The following is a 19,057-nucleotide window of genomic DNA, read 5'->3' as shown; positions in this document are numbered from 1 at the left end:
TTGAGGCGCACTGGAGAATTGTGTAGGCTGGTATTTGCTTATTCAACTTTTACAGTAAAGAGGGTGTTTGCCTGTGAGCGTGTATGAGAGAAAGAGAGAGAGTGTGTGTGTACAAGTACAAAGTGGAGGGGGCTACCTGATCCTAGGTAACTCCAAAAATATTTTAATAAAGGACTGATTTCTTTCTACAATGTAATCTTCAGTTAACTAAATGGGTTCATGGGATGCTTCTAAGTTTGATGGTGAGCGCCTTCAAGAATCATTTCTCTAGGGACTTCCCTGGTGGTGCAGTGGTTAAGAATCCGCCTGCCAATGCAGGGGACACGGGTTCGATCCCTGGTCCGAGAAGGTCCCACGTGCCGCAGAGCAACTAAGCCCATGCGCTGCAACTACTGAAGCCTAGAGCCTGTGCTCTGCAACAAGAGAAGCCACCGCAATGAAGAGTAGCCCCCACTCGCCACAACTAGAGAAAGCCCGCGCACAGCAATGAAGACCCAATGCAGCCAAAAATAAATAAATTTAAAAAAGAAAAAAAAGAATCAGTTCTCTAATACACTGTCCCATATTTGGGGAATAGCATGCTCAGGTATGGATTCTGGCCCTATGTACGAACTTAAACTATTCATGGTGAATAGGAGGCAGGATTATGTACATGCAAGACAGCTCTCCTATGAGTCACAGGACTTAGGCTCTTTTTACGTTTCAACCCTTTGGCCAATAACCTAACCTTCCCTGGCCACCCTATAAGATAGAGGTAATAGAAATCATTTAATTTCCTTAAGCTCTTGGGCTCAACCAGATAATCTTTTCATAGTGCTGCTTCCACCACTGAGTTTTATTTTACTTTTAAGAGCCTCGTGGAAGAGGAGAAATCTCAGTGGAATACTTGGCGTTGGCCCTAAATTAATCTCTCAATCTACTTCTTCCTCTCCCCCATTCCTCCCCCAAAGATGAGATTGGAAGTGTAGCTGGGGGCTAGGAACGGAATAGGCTTAAAAATCAGGCCAAGGCCTTAGGACTTCACCCAATATTTAAAGGAGAGACATCTGAGGTATTTTAAACATCAAGTAAAATTTTGAGACCTGTGTTTAAAAAAAAAAAATAACTTGGGTGGTACGATGAAGCGTGGATTGGTGGGAAAGATGGAAATGAGAGGTAAAAATAGGTTAGCTTTCTAAATGGACCTGAAGGTTAGCTTTTTATATTTCCCTTAAGACATTCGATACATTATTTTTTGTAATCAGAGTTTTTGTGCATGTAAGTTTTCTATTAATGCTTCCTGAAGTTGGGTGTCCAGCAGGGTTTTGAAGGACCAAAAGGGTTTAAATTGCAACTGCTCCTATCTGAAACACTCCAGAATTCTAGAAAGTTTCATTTATAACACAAACTACTCGGTAATGGCAGTCTTCTTTCTCTGATGCTTTCCAGATGTTAAAGGAGATAAGGCATTAACAAGCATTAAAACACCTCCACAGTGTGTATATTTAACATCACAATAGTCAGTTTGTAGGTACCATTCTGATTTCGCACCATGCTTTATATGCTGGGCCAAGCATACATCTTAACCTCATTTAATGTTTTCAGTAAGTGAAATTAGACCCATTCTATGGATATGCTGAGGTTCATAGAGCTGAACCTGCCAGGATCACGTAGTAAGTTTTGCTCCCTCCGCAGCTGTCATCTTGGTCTTTTTCTGAACCTTGAGCTTGTTCCTTCATCAGGATTAGAAATATTCTTCTGCAGTTACCTCTCCCTGGAAGGCTTTTCTCCCAGACACTCACAGAACTGACCTGCTCAGCTCTTAGCTTAAATGTCACCTCTTCAAAGAAGCCTTCATCCATTAACCTCTGTCATGTTGCTCATTTCTCTGCTTTCTTCATATCATTATCTGTAACTGTTTATTTGTTTATTTTCTGTCCCCTAAGGCGGATTATAAATCTCGTGAGATCAAGTGCTTTGAACACCTCAGACACACATTTGATTTGTGTAATCACAGCATTTTAGAACCGTTTCTAGAACTTGGTGCACGTTCAACAAGCATTTATTCAAGGGATGGGTGAATGAACGAATGAGTTTCGCCAGAGCCCGTGCTTGTTCTCCAGTCCCATCCTCCCTACATGTTTTCCTCTGCTTCCTGGCGTACTGCAGGGGAATTGGCTGAGCGTATAACCCACCAAACTGTGTATCTGGGACCCAGAGTGATTAACTTCTGAAACTCAAATATTTACTCACTAGGAAAGGAAGCCAAGAGATCATTCCCTTTCCCATTAGGTAAGATTACTTGATTATATGTAAGCTTGCAGTTCATGTGCGGTACCTTGTTTAGGAGTGAACGTTTCTGGTAGATTATTTTTAGAATTTTACCTTTTCTTATCGTATTCCCGTTGGCTGATTTTTATAGGAGACTATTAGAATTTACATAAACTAGACATTGTTCCTGGCCATTTTTGTTTGTTTGTTTTTTGAAGCATCAGACATTGAAAAATGCCTGGTCCGTTGAAAAATGCCTGGTTTCAGACTGGACTTTTCAGAAGGGTAATTTTCCTCTGTCTTGGTGGAACCTGAGACGACTGACTTTGTCACTAGCATGTTAACCTCCTCTTTTCTCACTTCCCCACGTAGCTGAGGAATAGCTTAATAGATTAATTCCTCTAAGAGAAGGCGGCCTATGAAGGAATTTTAAGTCCATTTCTCGGTGTTCTGTGAAGTTACATGATCTTAGCTCCGTTAATTAAGTTTATTAAAATTGTATAAAGGCGCTCGTGTGATCCTAAACCACAGAAGAAGCAAAACAATTTGAAAGCAACCTGCCCTTTACCTTGATCCCTACCTTCTTCAAAAACCGTGGCGTAGTGCCAACGAACAGAACAGTGGTTGATGAGCAGAATTTTAAGGCATTCTAAATATTACTGGTTGGTTTAATAAAATTAATTAGCCTGCCACGGAGAAAATTTACTAGCGTGCTGGTTAATTTCACAATGTAAAGTCAGAGAAGGGAGGTGGGGTTGAGGGAGCAAACCTTATTAGTTTTGAATAATTATTTAAAGATGTGGAGCTGCCTATTTCAAGCACTTTGATTGCCAAATCCATTAAGGCTTTAAAATCTCAATGTTTGTATGCTGGTATATATGGGAAGGAATCTCTCTAGATGAAATCACAGGCATATTAGTTAACAGCTAAATAACTTATTTAACATACAGAACAACAAGTAGGATCCAAATAAAACCATGGGAATGAGCACTTGCCTTAAGACTGGCTCATGGGAGGTTTCCATAATCTTAATTTGCCATTGATGCAATTATTGCTTTTTCTTGTCTCTTCAATCCAAACAAGATGTTTGCAGCGGCCATGGAAAGGTGCCTGAAATCACATGCCTGAATTCATTTAATTTGCCAACATCGTCTTTTTTCTCTCTCTCTCTCTTCCTGGTAACGGGCAAGAGTCAGTTCTGGTGCATCAGGTACTAAATCTCTTCAATTACCAGCCGGGAGGAAAGATTTAACCTTGTGTTTCAAACCTACAAACTGATTTAGTTTTAAAGCACAAACACTTCTCCTGTGGAGCCTAAATTAAACTGCAGAAAGGATGCAGAGCTTGAGGAATTAAACCAGGCAGGGCCAAGGCTCAGGCCAGTGATCGGAACCATTTCGGTTTCTTTCACGGGGGCCCCTGGTGCAAAAGGAAAGGGAGCGGGAACGAGCTGAAAGACAACCTGTGTGAGAGGGGGCAATGTTATATTGCTTGGAAGCTAGACGTGGAGTAAATGTGAGTGCAGGGGAGTCCAATCTAACCTCTTATCCTTTTTCTCTTTGGGGGCTCGGCAGCCATTTTTAACGTGGATGATTCTGTGGTTGATCTGGAAACCCTGGCGGCCTTATATGAAAACGTGAGTATCAAACACCTACAGAGCCAGAGTTTCCGGATTTTTGTATCTTAACTAACTTAAAAAAAAAGGTAATGTCTAGAAAAATGGTTATATGTGACTCCATCCACCTGAAAAGTCACTGAGCCATTCATGTTCCTTGGCAGTGGGAATTGTGGCATTGCATGGAAGAGATTAAGGCACAGAAATGCAAGCTCAAATGAGACTGAGCATGAAGAAAGCACTAGGTCCCTGACCGCCCACTGTGGTATCTGGGTTAGTAGATTTCTTTTGCAAGGGAAGGCAGTTCAATGTGGAGGCCACTTGTGTGCCGTGGAACCCAGCCCAGCCCTGTGGCTTGCAATCAGAGTGCATGAAGCTAAGTTACCAGCTTAACACTGGTGTACACCAGTGTCATCCTCTGAGGAATGGGGATGCTGTTACCAGCTTGGATGATTACTTTTAGCCCAAGTGAACTGACGGCATTGATCGTGGGAAATAGTATAGGCTGGTGGGTGTGTGTGTTGGATTTTAGAGTGAGATACTCTCAGGTTTGAGGTCGAGCTCTACCATTTACTGCTGAGTGGCCTCAGACCAGTTAAATTCCTTAAACCTGTTTATCAGTACAATGGGGATTATAATGGGCTCGACATGATTTTTGTGAGTATTAAAAGGGAATTCAGTATATGCAGCGGTAGCCGTGTATTTTGGAAATAAACAGCACTGTACACATATTATAGTCTTCAAATGTGGATTATATGTGGAGATAACCAGCATAATTGTCAGGCTTTCTTGAGAAGATGACACAGGAGAGTCACAATTCCCATAATTGTTAACTGTCCTGGTTCGCTGACTCCGTTAGGATTTGAAAACATAGACTGAAACAGATTCTCTTTACTGAAGTAATGCTGTTTCTCAGGAAGCTACCCGGAGCTCTATAGCATGCTATGATTACCGAGCTCAAAAAACGATTTCATTTCAATACTTAGGTCCCCTGGGACCTTAAGCGTCTCAGAGAAAATTTCCATAGTGTGATAATCCAGCCTAGCGGGATTGCCAGTTCCCTTCACATTTCTACATCCTTTGTGTGTATCAGGAACTGTTTGGTACGACTGGGTGGGAACTTCCCATGTTTCTATCAGGAAGGCTTTCGGTAATAAAGAAGGTGCACAAACCCTAAGGCCATCGGGAGCTAATGGCACATTTGTTGAATACCTGGAGGGCATCATGGTATTGTGGAAGAAAGGTGTTCTAGGTCAGGCTCTTTGCCAGGTACTTAGTATAAGCCTCGGTGGAGTCATCTTTAAAACAAGGATGCGATACTTGATGTCGGAGGACTTTGTGAAAGGCAAAGTGCCTTCTAGGATGCTTTTAGTTGTTACCTCGGGCTCAGGACTGTGCACATCATTGGTACTTGTTAGCTGACAGTAGAGGTAAGCTACATACAACTGGCATAGTTGCGCAAATTGAGAAAGTATGGGACTGAATGCCAAAATCAGTGGTGCAGACAACGAATGCTTAGAAAATTCAGAAAGAGAGACCCTGCTGACCAGAAATTTAAAAATCAGGCGCCTACATAAGTTAGGAGGGCTGTTCGGTTCTGAGGATGAAGAAAGCAAATGCTAAGGACACCTTGACCCTTACCCTATCTTACTGGGAAAGACACAGGGGATTCAAAGGTTAGCAATCAAATGCCCTGGCTTCTGTATCCAGCTGAGGTCACTTGTTATGACCATTTAGTTTAGCCAGTAATTCCCAAACTTTAGCATGTCTCAGAACCACCTGCAGGGCTTGCTGAGCCCTACCTCTGGAGTGTCTTATATCCAGGGTAGGGCCAACAATGGGCATTTCTAACTAGCGACAGGTGGTGCTGATGCTGCCTGTCCGGAGACCACACTCTGAGACACACTGCTTTAGACAGATTCTCATTGCTCACTTTTTGTGTGTGTTTTGTTTCTATTTCAACACAGAGAGCCCAAGAGGATGAACTCGTTAAAATAAGAAAGTATTATGAGACATCCAAAGAGGAAGAATTGAAGCTACTGGATAAACCTGAGCAGTAAGGATGCTTAAACACTTTTCTGTTAACAAAAGGAGAAGGGCTGTCCCTATCTTCCTGCCTCCCAGCTCCGAATAACCAAATCTCAACTGTGCCAAGCTAAATCATAGCAGCGTCATTCCTGTGACCTATTGCACACAGCAGAATGACCTGACTGCCGGGAAAGGCAGCCGGGAGATTTGTGCTGCTGGATATCATGTCTCAACCCCTCACCCCACCCCTCATGACTCCCCTTTTCTTGTCCTAGCAACTTGTTAATTCCTCCTAGACTAAACATTCTGGCCCAAAGGGTAACTGAGGAAGGGAGAGGTTACTGCTCTGTTTAAGGTTCTGCTGATGCAGTTAAAAGGGGTGATGTCAGAGTCACAGAATTCAAATTGATTTTCCTAAATATTGTATCCAGTAAATGTAGCCTGAATGTGCCAGCTTTCTCCCCAAATTCTCTACCTGCTCTGCCCAATTTAGATGTGGCTTTTTCATCCTCCCTTTGCATGTGCCTGTGCTTCTCTCCAGTCACTGTGTGGAGGTGTCTGCTCTCTAGTTTGGGGTGTTCCACACACTTTGAAAGCCCAGAACTCTAGTGCGTAACTGAGTGACTCTCGTCCTTGGCTGGGCTCTTGGGGTCTACAAACCATGGATAACCTTCTGGGGCTCTGCAGCCCTAAGGACTCTGTGAGAATGTGGGATGGGTCCCGAGTGGACAGAGGGCTACTTAGCTCGTGGCTACCTTGAGTGCTTCCTGCCCAATGCAGGCTGTGCTTCTCAGCCTGGAGATGAGGCAAGGAATAGGAAGCAAAGAGGAAATTGACTGGGTTTAGGGTAACAAGTCAGCCCCAGACACATTCGAGGGTCAGTCGCTTATACTGAAACCTTCCCACCTTGCCCTTGGTTCCTCTAAAATGCCCCACTCCCCTTGGAAGCCAGGGTATTCAGGTCCAGAAGAAACATCTTTCTTCTGGGTGACTGGGTGAGGAATTTCTAGGTTTACTCAGTTATTGACAAACCTTTATGATAATTTGGGGACCCTTAGATGACTGGCTGTCACATGGAGCATATGCCAGGGCTCTCCCCCCAACACACACCCAAAGTTAGTTCATGAAGCCTAGGAATATTGTGAATCAATGCAGATGGGCTTCCCTGCCCTTCTGTTCCATCGACTTGAGCCCCCCGTCCTTACCAACTCCCACCCCGACCCATCCTGTGGTCCACTCCCAAGTCTTGTTTCCTAATATAATAAATTCATTCCCACTAAGGTGCTGACGACCGAAAATGAAGTGACTAATAATGGGATATTTAGACACAAGGCCATGAGGAGTATTTGAGGACTGTCTTAGTCAGTTTGGGCTGCTATAGCAAAGTATCCTAAACTGAGTGACCTATCAACGGCAGAATTTTATTTCTCACAGTTCCTGAGTCTGGAAGTCTGAGATCCAGGTGGCAGCATGGTTGGGTTCTGGTGAGCACCCTCTTCCAGGCTGCAGGCTTCCCTTTGTATCTTCACGTGGCAGAGAGCAGAGAGGGGAAGTAAGCGCTTGTGTCTCTTCTCTGAAGGGCACTAACCCCACTCATGAGGGCTCGACCCTCATGACCTAATTACTTCCTAAAGGCCCTACTTCTTATTACCATCACTCTGGGGGTTAGGATTTCAACTTAGGGATTTTGGGGGGGATACAAACATTCAGTCCATAACACGGACAAGCATTTGGGTAGTGCCAACTATGCCATGTTAAGCAATGATACTCCAAGCCCAGAGTTGGTCAACTTTTCCTATAGAGGACCCGGTAGTAAGTACTTTAGGCTTTGTGAGCCATTACAATCTGCTGGAACTACTCAAGTCAACGGTTGTTGTGCAGAAGCAAGCACAGACAATACGTAAACAAATGGGCGTGGCTGTGCGCCAAGAACAGTTTATTTATGGACGCTGAAATTTGAATTTCATATCATTGTACATGTCACAAAATATTATTCTGGTTAATATTTGATTAATATTAATGTTTAAATGCTTGATTTTTTTCAACCATTTAAAAATGTGAAAACCATTCTTAGCTGATGGGCCATACGAAAACAAAGAATGGGCCGAATTTGACCTGGGGACTGTAATTCACCAACCCCTGCTCTAAACTATGGAACAGCCCACTTGGTAAAATGAACCGTGGGTCCTTGCTCCCGGAAGGGTTCCCCTTTTCCTTCCTGTGTTAATGCCTTTCTAGCATTATTTTTCGAGATTAATTGCCAGGAGACAGAATAATGGCAGCAGGTAATTAACCGGTGACTTTAATAAGTTCTCTTGCTTTCTCTCCTGATGATGTGGATGGAAGAGTGTTTTTAAAGTTTGCAAATGGTCCTTGTAAGGGCTTCCTGAACATGCTAAGCTCTTAGTGGCAGCAAAGAAGTTGGTCATGTTGTCCTGGTGATATGCTTGGGCTCAGCTGCTAGAGGGTGAGGCCCAGAGAGGTAGGGCCTCCAGGGCTGAGTGATTTTCACCTTTACTCCTGACCTCCTGCACAGTGTAGCATTCATTTGATTCATGCCAGAGTCTGATTTTCTGGCAACTGATTTGCCATTAGCTCCAAGTGAGTTGACTGTAAACATGCTTTGCATACTGGAAACTACGATCATTTATAGTTTCAGCATTGCAGTTTCCTAAGATTCCTGTGGTGCCCAGGCTTCAAATCAGAGCCTGGGGAGGCTGCCCTCCTCGCTCACCTCAGCAGCTTTCTTGCACCGCAGGGCCAGATTTAGAAAGTCATTTCCCACGGAGGTGTCATCTGCTTGGGACCAGGCTGTCTGAGAACCGCTCCCTTCAGCAATGGTCCTCAACTCTGTTCACACTCTCCTTGGGATGGTGGTGAGGCGAGGGGCGGCTCTACTGGGTCTGATTAGGCCTGATGTGTGCTTTTTGTGGCCTAAAGTGAGGATACCATATACAGCCTGTGGGGATGCTCCACTGAGGCCCACAGCTGCCTGGGGATCGCCCCAAAGAAGACGTATTGACGTTGAAACAAGGCTCTGTTAGCGTCCTCCTCTATGGAGGAACATAAGTTACAGCGTGCACAGACACCTGAAACGACATCATTCAGGGCTTTGAGGAATGATAAACCACATGTTAGTCCCTTGAAAACAGTGGGCCCGTTGCATCGATCCACCTGACAGCCGAGTTGCTGTGGGTGTGTGACCCACGTACTGTGAGGTGCAGAATGTTTCTGCTGTGTACCGGCTGTACTTACAGTCCATCCTAGGAAGATCAGCCTGCCTTAAGGAAAGAAGAGGAAGGTCCCTGGTCTGTGGCTCTTTGGGGGTATTGAGTCCTTTCTATCTCTGGCCCTAGGGTGTAAATTTAGACTAGTCCAAAAGGAAATCAGTCCCTAAATATTCATAAGTACCATGGCCTATTAATGCCCAAGACCCTCTCCTTGGGGATGTGTAAAAGAGCGCTTACAGCTGCCCTTATGGGTAGAGTGTAAAACCCACATGTGGGAGATAAGATATTAGACACTTCATAGCCTTTGAGGCAACCTGTACTTCTGGTACTTTCTCAGATAAATGGGAAAGGGTGCTTTCCTCGAGACTTTGTTTTTCCCAAATTTGCTTCTCTAGTATTTTGTATCTTCACCTTCTCCCAGGTGACCAGGCCCCCAAACCCACAAGTCATCCTGGACTCTTCTCAGCATCCCGTGGGATGGGTCAGCTACATTGGGTCTGGCAGCCTCAGTCGCTTTCTCACCATTCGCCCCTCAGCATCCACACTGCAGGCCCTCTCTCGTTCCCCCTTAGAATATTCCAGCTGCTCCCAGCCTCAGATCTGCTATCACTTCCAATCAATCAGCCGAGCCATTGCAAGGGCGATTTTCTAAAACAAAAAGCTGAAAGTTTCACTCCTCTGTTTAAAACCCTTCATTCATTCAGAAAAAAAACTTGAGCTCTTTATTTTAGAACACAAAGCCCCATTTTAGCTTTTTCTCACCTTTCCCCACGAATATCATTCAGCCTGTCCAGGCTCTCACTGGCAGTCTCTTACATGTGTCCTGCACAAGGACCAGAGGGCTCCCGGAGACCTTGGCTGACATGGTCCCTCCAGCGCTCTGACTTTGATGCCCTGCGTATGGCTTCCATAGCTCCTATTTTAGGCCCCATCACCGAGAGCACTCATCACACTCGTGGTAACTGTGGATTTATTTCACAGGTGATCAAGAAGGAGTTGTGTTTAAGTTAAATTCCGTTCTCAGGTCTCGGCATGGTGCCTGACGCACTGTAAGTGCTTCATACACATCTAAAGACACTAAAGTTCTTGGTGACTGATGCTCTGGTATTCTTGGTGACACATTCCCTACAGTTGTATCCAAAAGTATTCTGAAATACCTGAATTTCCCTCCCCCCTCCAACTCTGGATATGTGCTTCAGCCCCTTCTCCATACACAACACTGGGTCTTTAAGATCCTCTGAGAGCCTTCCTAGTGCAAGCCCTAGTTCCAGTAAAGCTTTGATCCCAGGGAACCTTGTAGTTCTATTTTACTCTTTTTTCCGGGTAACACCAATTGCTTGAGCCTATGGGCTCGTCTCCTCATGTTGGTCCTAAACGTCCTCTTTGGAGACGAGTTATAAGCAATTGCTTATACAGCGTTTCCTCCTTCTCATCTAAGACCTTGCTGGTGAGCTGGGGTGTTGATCTGTATATTCTCTCCATCAATGCTTCACTCGCTGTGCTCATTGAAACGAGGAAGTGTACCCACTCAGGGATCTGGGTCCTACTTAGGGAATAGTGTTTCATGGTTGCATTTGGAAAGGGAGAAGTGCAGGGTGCTGCACTTGAGGTAGCTCTCAGCAGCGTCTGAATAAGTAAAACTTCCCAAGACTCGCTACAGGACCAAATGCCTCCAGTCCCACAAGCTTTTTACTGTTCATGTTTGTGAGAACTGGTGATACCCCTGATTTCAGTCGTAAATGAATCAGTGGCTTAATGCTAATTTTACAAAGAAACAATTCACACATAGAGTGTAATTTTTTCATCTTGTCCTAATTCAGAATTCCTATGGGTTTCCACTTTTCTATCCCATCACATGGTTTTCATAACAATCAGAGTTACAGAACCTTAAAGCAAAGGTATGTTTTCTTTTATGGACATTCTTTGCTTCCTCTCAGTGTTATTTAGGAAAAAAAAAAAAAAAAGGATTATGACCTAGTTGTAGGATAAATAAGAAAAACAGCTGATTATTAGAATCTTATTAAAACCCAAGTGTCCCTAAAAGAGGCACAGAGTATTATTAGCTAAGGAAATTTCTCTGGTTATGGAAAGAAGGGGGCTCCAGCTTTGCTCCTAGGTAAAAGCATTCTTGGTAAGAGGTTACAAAATGTCAAGGTAGTGATGTTATGGTTTGACCAAGACTTTCAGAACTATCAGTTAACCATCATTTCAACCCCCAAGTGGATTTAAAAGCTTTTAGTGGATTCTCTCCTTTTCTGAATTCATGTCCAACTCTTTCCATCCATTTTAGTGTATACCCCTACCTCGGGTGGTTGGCCTAGAGGATATGTAGCTCTTCCAACTTAATTTTGCGAAGGGCACCAGCGCCCAGCTGCTCAGACAGTGAACTTCTGTGTGTAGGTCAGTACTCAACTTTAGCTTTTAAGCTCTGTCTTGCCATGGTTTTTAAGAAACTTTAGATTGTGCCCACTTAATGAGTGCCTCCTTTGTTCCAAGCATGGCGCTATGAAGTCCTGTCTGCGTAGGTAAGTTGTTGTGGAAAAGTAAACAAATACCTGCAGAATAGAATCATTATAGATTATTATAATTGTTTGAACAACAGCAACAAAAAGTAGTAATCTAACTTCAGAGAGAGATTATTTTTTCACTTGTCTATAGACATTTGCCTCAAGTCTTCCCCTTACTTAGCCTGTGTTAATACACCATTAGAGAATGCTGCATTATAAAGGGAATCTATTGTGGGTTTTTTTTTTTTCCCCAAACACTTAAGATTAATGCTTTCTATTTCGGTTTAGTCTTACTTGGGTAGCAAGAGACAGATAGCTTCACATGGTTCAGTATACTTGTGTTAACTTTCTGTTCTTAATTTATATACCATATGTTTGCTCACCATTATAGAAACCCATTTTTTTTAATTTTAAAAAATTTTTATACAATTTTTAAAGGTTATTTTCCATTTACAGGTATTACAAAATGTTGACTATATCCCCTGCATTGTAAAATATATCTTTGAGCCTATCTTATACCCAATAGTTTGTACCTTCCACTCCCCTACCCCTTATATGGCCCCTCCTGCCACGACTGGTAACCACTAATTCTCTGTATCTGTGAGTCTGCTTCTTTTTTGTTATATTCACTATTTTGGTGTATTTTTTAGATTCCACATATAAGTGGTATCACACAGTATTTGTCTTTGTCTGACTTATTTCACTTAGCCTAATGCCCTCCAAGTCCATCCATGTTGCTGCAAATAGCAAAATTTCATTCTTTTTTGTGGCTGAGTAGTATTCCATTGTGTGTGTATATGTATGTGTGTATATGTATATACACATATACCACATCTTCTTTATCCACTCATCTGTCAACGGTTGCTTAGGTTGTTTCCATATCTTGGCAGTTGTAAATAATGCTGCTGTGACCGTTGGGGTGCATGTATCTTTTCAAATTAGTGTTTTTGGTTTTTTTGGATTTTGTTTTGTTTTTTTTTTTTTTGGAGTGGAGTTGCTGGGTCATATAGTAGCTCTATATTTAGGTTTTTTTTGAGAAACCTCCATACTGTTTTCCACAGTGGCTGCACCCATTTACATTCCCACCAACAGTGTACGAGGGTTCCCTTTTCTCCACATCCTCTCCAGCATTTGTTATTTGTGTTCTTTTTAATGACAGCCATTCTGACAGGTGTGAGGTGATATATGGAAACCCATTTTTAAAAGCGTCTTTGTTGTTAACAGTAGAGCACAAACCCTTGGAGTCCCCTGAGTTTGCCTGTTTGATGCCTTTTATAATTGTTCAGTTAACATTGTCAAACAAGGAATGCTCTCATGACGAATCTCTTTCTGCTGTCTTTTTATTTTCCTTGCGATTATATGTGAAGTCAGATGATTCATTCTTAATTCTTACAGATTTTTACACGAGTTAGCCCAGATCCCTAATTTTGCTGAACGTGCCCAGTGTATAATCTTCAGATCTGTCTTTTCTGAGGGCATTACTGCCGTGCACCGAAAGGTAGAGATCATCACACGAGCTTCTAAGGTATGTTTGCTGTCTAATTCAAAGACAGCTTTGCCCTCCTTGGGGGTAAAGGAGGGAGTGGGGACTGGGAAAGATCAACTCGAGTCCCTCTGCAGAAATATTGTGGACTTAAGGTTGTGTGTTTTCCTGAGTATAACTGTGACGATTATCCCGTGTGAGCGTGCATGCAGGTGAGTAAGAAAGTAAGTAAGAGTAAGTAAGAAAGAAGACGCAGATTGACAGAGGAGAAAGAGGGAGGGAAAAAAACAACACTTTTACAGATTTCTTCTCACGTATTCCAAATACCTCCCAATGTACATTCTGGCCACTTAAAACCAACCTAAATAGTATAGTGTGTTTTCCATTCTGACTCTCTAGATTGCAAAAAGAGATTTGCCTTAGACCAATGCATTGGATCATCTGAAATGTGTTTACATAGTAAAATAAAAATATTCTAGAGACTTGATAAATGAAATCAATGATTATGATAATGAGTGATGGGCCGATAAGTTTTTGTTGGCTTTACCACACTGGGGTTTGTTATAAAGTTAAATTCTTGAACGTGGCTTTTTCTCCCAATGACGCACGTCCTTCACCACATGGTGATCCTCCACAAATACTGTAATGTTTAGTTGCTTATCTGGAGGCATGGGGTTTTTTCCTTCTAAAATATAAAAGATTTCACTAAAGAAAGCATAAATATTACCAAGGTCTATAATATACACCCTCTAATAACGCCCTACGAGGCAGGAGCAGAGGTCGTCCTAGAGCTGCACTTGGTTTGCTTTCTTTACCCTAAAATCAAGGAAAATAAAGTCGACTAAAACTGTAGAGAAGGGGAAAAGTATCAATTTGAAAATTTGTACTTGGAGCAAAAGAATGAGAGAGAGAGGAAAAACAAATGAGATGGGGAGCTGAAGAGAACCCCAAGCAGCTTGAAATTAATAGACAAATAGTAAAAGTTAATAGACAAATCAGCAAACACTTAATAAACATAGCCTATGACCTTGAAATACATGATTGTATTCACCTCTGAGGATTCTGTAGTTCACCTCTGAGGATTATTTCCAGGGATAAGGAAGTATAGGCTTGCTGTTGTACCTACCCTACGTTTAACTGTGCTGTTTGTATAGATACATAGTCCAAAACCAGATCCTCAAACAATCTTAAACCCCTTCCTACTTAGAAGCCGTCAAATACAAAGCCTAACTGTAACAACTGTCTTTTTTCAATTTCTAAATCCTTTAAAATAAGTATTTAAAAAATAAAACCGGCTCAAATAGAAATATAAAAACTAATATTTAGGGCTTCCCTGGTGGCGCAGTGGTTGAGAGTCCGCCTGCCGATGCAGGGGACACGGGTTCGTGCCCCGGTCCGGGAAGATCCCACATGCCGCGGAGCGGCTGTGCCCGTGAGCCATGGCCGCTGAGCCTGCGCGTCCGGAGCCTGTTGCTCCGCAACGGGAGAGGCCACAACAGTGAGAGGCCCGCGTTATGCAAAAACAAAACCTAATATTTAATATTCAGTATTAGAACATGCGCAGTTTGTAATTCATTGAAAGGATTAAAAAAATGATGGCTGTTAACATATTTTTTAAGACACTTATGGCTCAGTGAAGTGTATTTTCCATTTCACCAAGTATAAATCCAGTTGGTAACAGGCGAGCAAACAGCCTATCAAGTGCTCAGTGAATATTTGTTGTTGAATGAGCATAGGTGCATTTGGAGTTCAGCCGCACAATAATGGGTGTTTGCCTTCCCAGGGCTTGCTGCAAATGAAGAGTGTGAAGGATATTTTGGCTCTCATTCTGGCTTTTGGAAACTATATGAATGGAGGAAATAGGACTCGGGGACAAGCAGATGGATATAGCTTAGAAATTCTGCCCAAACTCAAGGACGTCAAAAGTCGGGTATTTATTTATTTTTTCATAACGAAGGTCTGTGATCTGTCATTATTTTCCTTGTATACCTTCCATTTTCAAAAAAAGTGTTCCTGGTTGTTCCGTTCATCTCTATCCTCCCCCTAACAGTACATTGTTTGCTTTCTTTTGAATAAAGACAGGTTTTTCATCTTCTTTTGATGACAAAATCCCCAACATTCATTTGCTCGAAAGCGCACAGTTAGATGTTGAACTGCCGTGAGAGAATAAAGCAGATAGCGTACAGTATTAGCCATAGCTCAAGGCTTGAGTCTGCTTGAATTTGGGGTTAGCTCCTTGTAATTTACTCACTCCTAAGTGGAGAGCAATGCTGACTCACCAAGGGAGCTGAGGGTTTGAATTATTCTCTGGTCCACAACAATTGGGCTGGGGGTCCACTGTCAGACCCTCTGAGACTGATTATCACTTGGCTCCACACCCTGCAGAGCTACCTCTTTAGAAACAACCAGCCCATATCTAGGCGTCCCCTGGGGGGGCAGGGAGAGCGGAGGGAGGGGAAACACACAGGCAAATTAGAATTAGACCCACGTGAACAAGACACAAAGGCTGCCTTGTGGGAGGGCCTGCTCTCCCCTGGAGTCCCAGGGTCATAAAGTGGCAGGGTGTTCCTTTTAAGCCTCCTTGATTGTTTTTCACGCCAGTAAGAACACACATTTTTTGAAAGGTGGGAAGGGAGGGATGGTCTTCTGTTCTACTCTCTGGTTCCCTTTAGCACTCCCCTACCCCCTCCCTTCTTGGCTTTATGCCTGAAAGTATTGAGACAGTCTTTTGGTTGGCTGGTGCTTGTCTTAGCCATTACCTCAGAGGCCTTATGGATTACCTCTTTGGGTCCCCCCCCCACCTCAAGAAAGAGTGTTGTAGTGTCATTTCTTTGTATAGATGCCATAAAAATGAATGGGACAAGGAGGAAAGAGGACAGTCTCAAACACAATTAGGACCAGGTATCACAAATTAAAAGTATTAGAGTTACAGAGTGAGATTTCAGCTCTTTGACTATCTAATATGGCAGAGTCTCATGTGAATGGTATTCATTTAAACTTCTCTTTTAAACCTAGGATAATGGGATTAATCTGGTGGACTATGTTGTGAAATATTACCTGCGTTACTATGATCAGGTAAGAAATAGCGTTATGTGGAAAACTACACTAATGGGGTTTCAGCTCCTGCACATTGCTGGCATTCAGAAATTGGATGATGGATGGATGGATGAATTTCAAGTCCAACATAGAATTTGAGAGCTCTCCAGCTTCCTTGGTTTACAGATGGGAAAACTGGAGCCAAGAGTTTAGTTGACTGTTGTAAAGAGAAGCATTATTCAGTGGCACAAATCTACTGACTCTTAATCCACTGTATAACACAGCTTCAAAGAGACCCCCAGTCATCTCAGTGCCTTCTGACCAGATTGTGAGGGTCTCTGTGAAACCCATATCCATTCAGTAATTGGTTATATTTGAAACTAGATTCTGGGATGCAGACCAAACTTTAGGAACTTAAGATGCAATAATACCCAATACTTTATCAGCAATGTTCATCTGTGAACAAGTTAAAGACGTGGAATTTGAAATCCATCTTCCCTGCTTAGATTACACTGGGCCATTAGAAATAAAAATTTCTGTGAGAATCCACCTGAGCGCAATTTTCTGTGTTTTATTCCTTCTCATTAAATCGAGAACAAGGAGTCCTAGCTTTGAGAAGAAAGAGGTACTATTGTAAGTTGTTGAGAAACCTAGCAGTCAGTAAATGGAAAAAGTCTCAGGAAAATGTTGTCAGGAGTCCCGCTTAACTATCCACACAAGCACAGTTTTTCCTAGGTACCAAGGGAAGAAAAGTAAAGCTTCCAGGGCCTCGTCTTCAAAAGGCCTACAGTTTCATGCAGAAGACAGGCTAAGCACTGATGAAGTCTTTAGTCATCTCTCCTACCCTCCTGGTGGGTTTATCTAACCGTTTTCAATGTATCTACCACCAGGTTTATTATTCCCCTGTGCATAGATATCATTGAGCAATTACCTAGCTTCCCGGCATTGCTCCTTGAGGTCCAGAACTCTTTGTTGTCTCTTTTTTCATGTTTGTAATGTAGGTGCTTGATAAATACTTGCTGAGTTGAATGTACTATAAATATGCACAAGCATGTAATAAGTAGCATCTGTAACAAACAAGATGCAAAGAGGCGAGAGCTATCTTCTGGTAGAGCAGGGTAGGTGTGTTGAGCTTCGGGCAATATGTGTGCATCCAAAGTTCTGAAGGCAGGTACCAGGGTGGCAGAAGAGTTATCCTGAAGGATCTTGAGGTGACAGTTCAAATTCGAGGCTGGCATAAGCAGATGCACTGTGTAGGAAGGATGAAATTTGCCGATGGAGTTTGACTCCTACTGAGGAGAGCTGAACCCAGTGGAATCGACTTCACAGAGGGAAATCTTAAAGTAAGATTAATTGCAAACACGGGGATGGTCCAGTTTAGGAAAAATAAGAAGTCAACATTTGTGTGGTGCTCTCCCAGTTTTCACTGTGTTAAAATGAATTGCACTCAACAAGAGTACAGCATTATGTGATTTAGTAAATGATCCCTTCCCTCCTAGGAGTATAAGTGATGATTTTTGTGGTTAGTGGTGATGAGCAATTAGCGGAAGAAAGGTGACTCTTGCTCCAAGCTTCCTTCCACTCATGCCTGGTTTTTGGTCCAAGTCTAGGTCTATGTGAAGTTCAAAGAAACCCTTCTAGGGCCATGTCTTTTGAACTCCAATTGAGCAGCTTTCGCAAGAGCTACTACCGGGCCGATTTGCTCAGTAACATTTTCTCTTTTTCTAGCTTAAAAAAAAAAAAAAAAACGAAGCCAGGACTGAATCTGATAAAAAGTTTTGGAAAATAGAAAGAAATATGCATGAGTTCTTCCATAGATTACCATGGAGTTTTGTGACAAGCATCTTAGATGTTGTTCCATCTTGGCGCTCAAAGGAGGGTACTGCTTCCATGGTTTTTTAAAAAGCAGTAAAATAAGTAGAGGAAGATGAAAAATAGTACACTGATCACGTAAAATGTTGTTCTGATCAAATGAGGAAAACCACCTCCTCCTAGCATCCCAAATGGGGCCAAAGGTCTTAAAGGAAGCGGGGTAGGGTCCAGGGAATTCTCAAAACCACAAGAAAACAGGACAATAAGTTAGATGACTCCTGCCCAAGGTGCACACTTCCCAGAATAGCGTTTTATAAGCTCTCTGTTAGTGGTGCCAAACAGATTTTACTGGTAGGCCAGATGGTGTGTACTTGACCGAGAACAAGGCACCGTTCCTGCCTTCAAAATGTTTATAGTCTAGTGGGGAAGACACACAAGCTAACAAGGCAATTTTTAAGTTAACGTTGAAAAGTGCTGTGATAACAGGAATTAGCAGGGACTCTTGGAAACACCCAAGGTGCTGAGGCTTAGGGGAGGTCTTTAAGGAAGTGATATCTGTTTTGAGACTAGAAAGAGGAGTATGAACAAGGAGGTGTGAAGAGGGGCTGGGGAAGAGTTTTTGAAAAGGGACAGTTTTGTAGACAAAAGCCTAGAAGCAAGAGACTGTGGCCTGTTCTTTTATTTTATGAAAGTTTAGGAGAGGGAGTTAGCGATAGGGGAAGGGAGAAATCAGGCTGGAGATGGAGACAGAGGCCAGATCAGAAAGTGCCTTGTAAAGCAGTTTTAGAGTTTGGAATTAGTCCTAATGGCAGTAGGGAAGATGGAATGTGAAGGAAAGCTGGCAAAGTAGCCTGTGTGGAGAGGAGAATATGCGAAGATGGCCTGAGACATGCAAGACACAAAGCTTGTATTAAACAACTCGGGGAGAAAGCAAGCCGGACTGGAAAAGACAGTTGAGGCTCCGCTGGTCTCCCGATGTGCCTACAGTTCGTGTCCCTCTGGGTGTTTCTCAGCTGAGATCCTCTATTAGGTATAGTTGTGGAGCTTGTCAAAACCCAACCCAACCATGCCCTCGTAAACATCTGCTAAGATAAGC

The 19,057-nt window shown here is 42.8% G+C and overlaps 1 protein-coding gene across 1 annotated transcript in view; it reads left to right on the top strand.

The window, feature by feature from the left end:
• Positions 1 to 19,057, top strand: part of FMN1 (formin 1) — a 307,167-nt gene that overhangs the window by 135,395 nt on the left and 152,715 nt on the right. The window contains exons 7-11 of the mRNA XM_022587546.3: positions 3,825 to 3,886; positions 5,833 to 5,921; positions 13,026 to 13,155; positions 14,897 to 15,043; positions 16,129 to 16,188. Coding sequence (XP_022443254.2) covers positions 3,825 to 3,886; positions 5,833 to 5,921; positions 13,026 to 13,155; positions 14,897 to 15,043; positions 16,129 to 16,188 — 488 coding nt within the window. The remainder of the gene's footprint in view (positions 1 to 3,824; positions 3,887 to 5,832; positions 5,922 to 13,025; positions 13,156 to 14,896; positions 15,044 to 16,128; positions 16,189 to 19,057) is intronic.

The sequence above is a fragment of the Delphinapterus leucas genome, chromosome 2, assembly GCF_059928025.1.
Source record: "Delphinapterus leucas isolate spDelLeu-1000000601 "Yukka" chromosome 2, BTC_Dleu_Yukka2, whole genome shotgun sequence".
NCBI classification, from domain to species: domain Eukaryota; kingdom Metazoa; phylum Chordata; class Mammalia; order Artiodactyla; family Monodontidae; genus Delphinapterus; species Delphinapterus leucas.
This window is presented reverse-complemented; position numbering and strand designations above follow the sequence as displayed.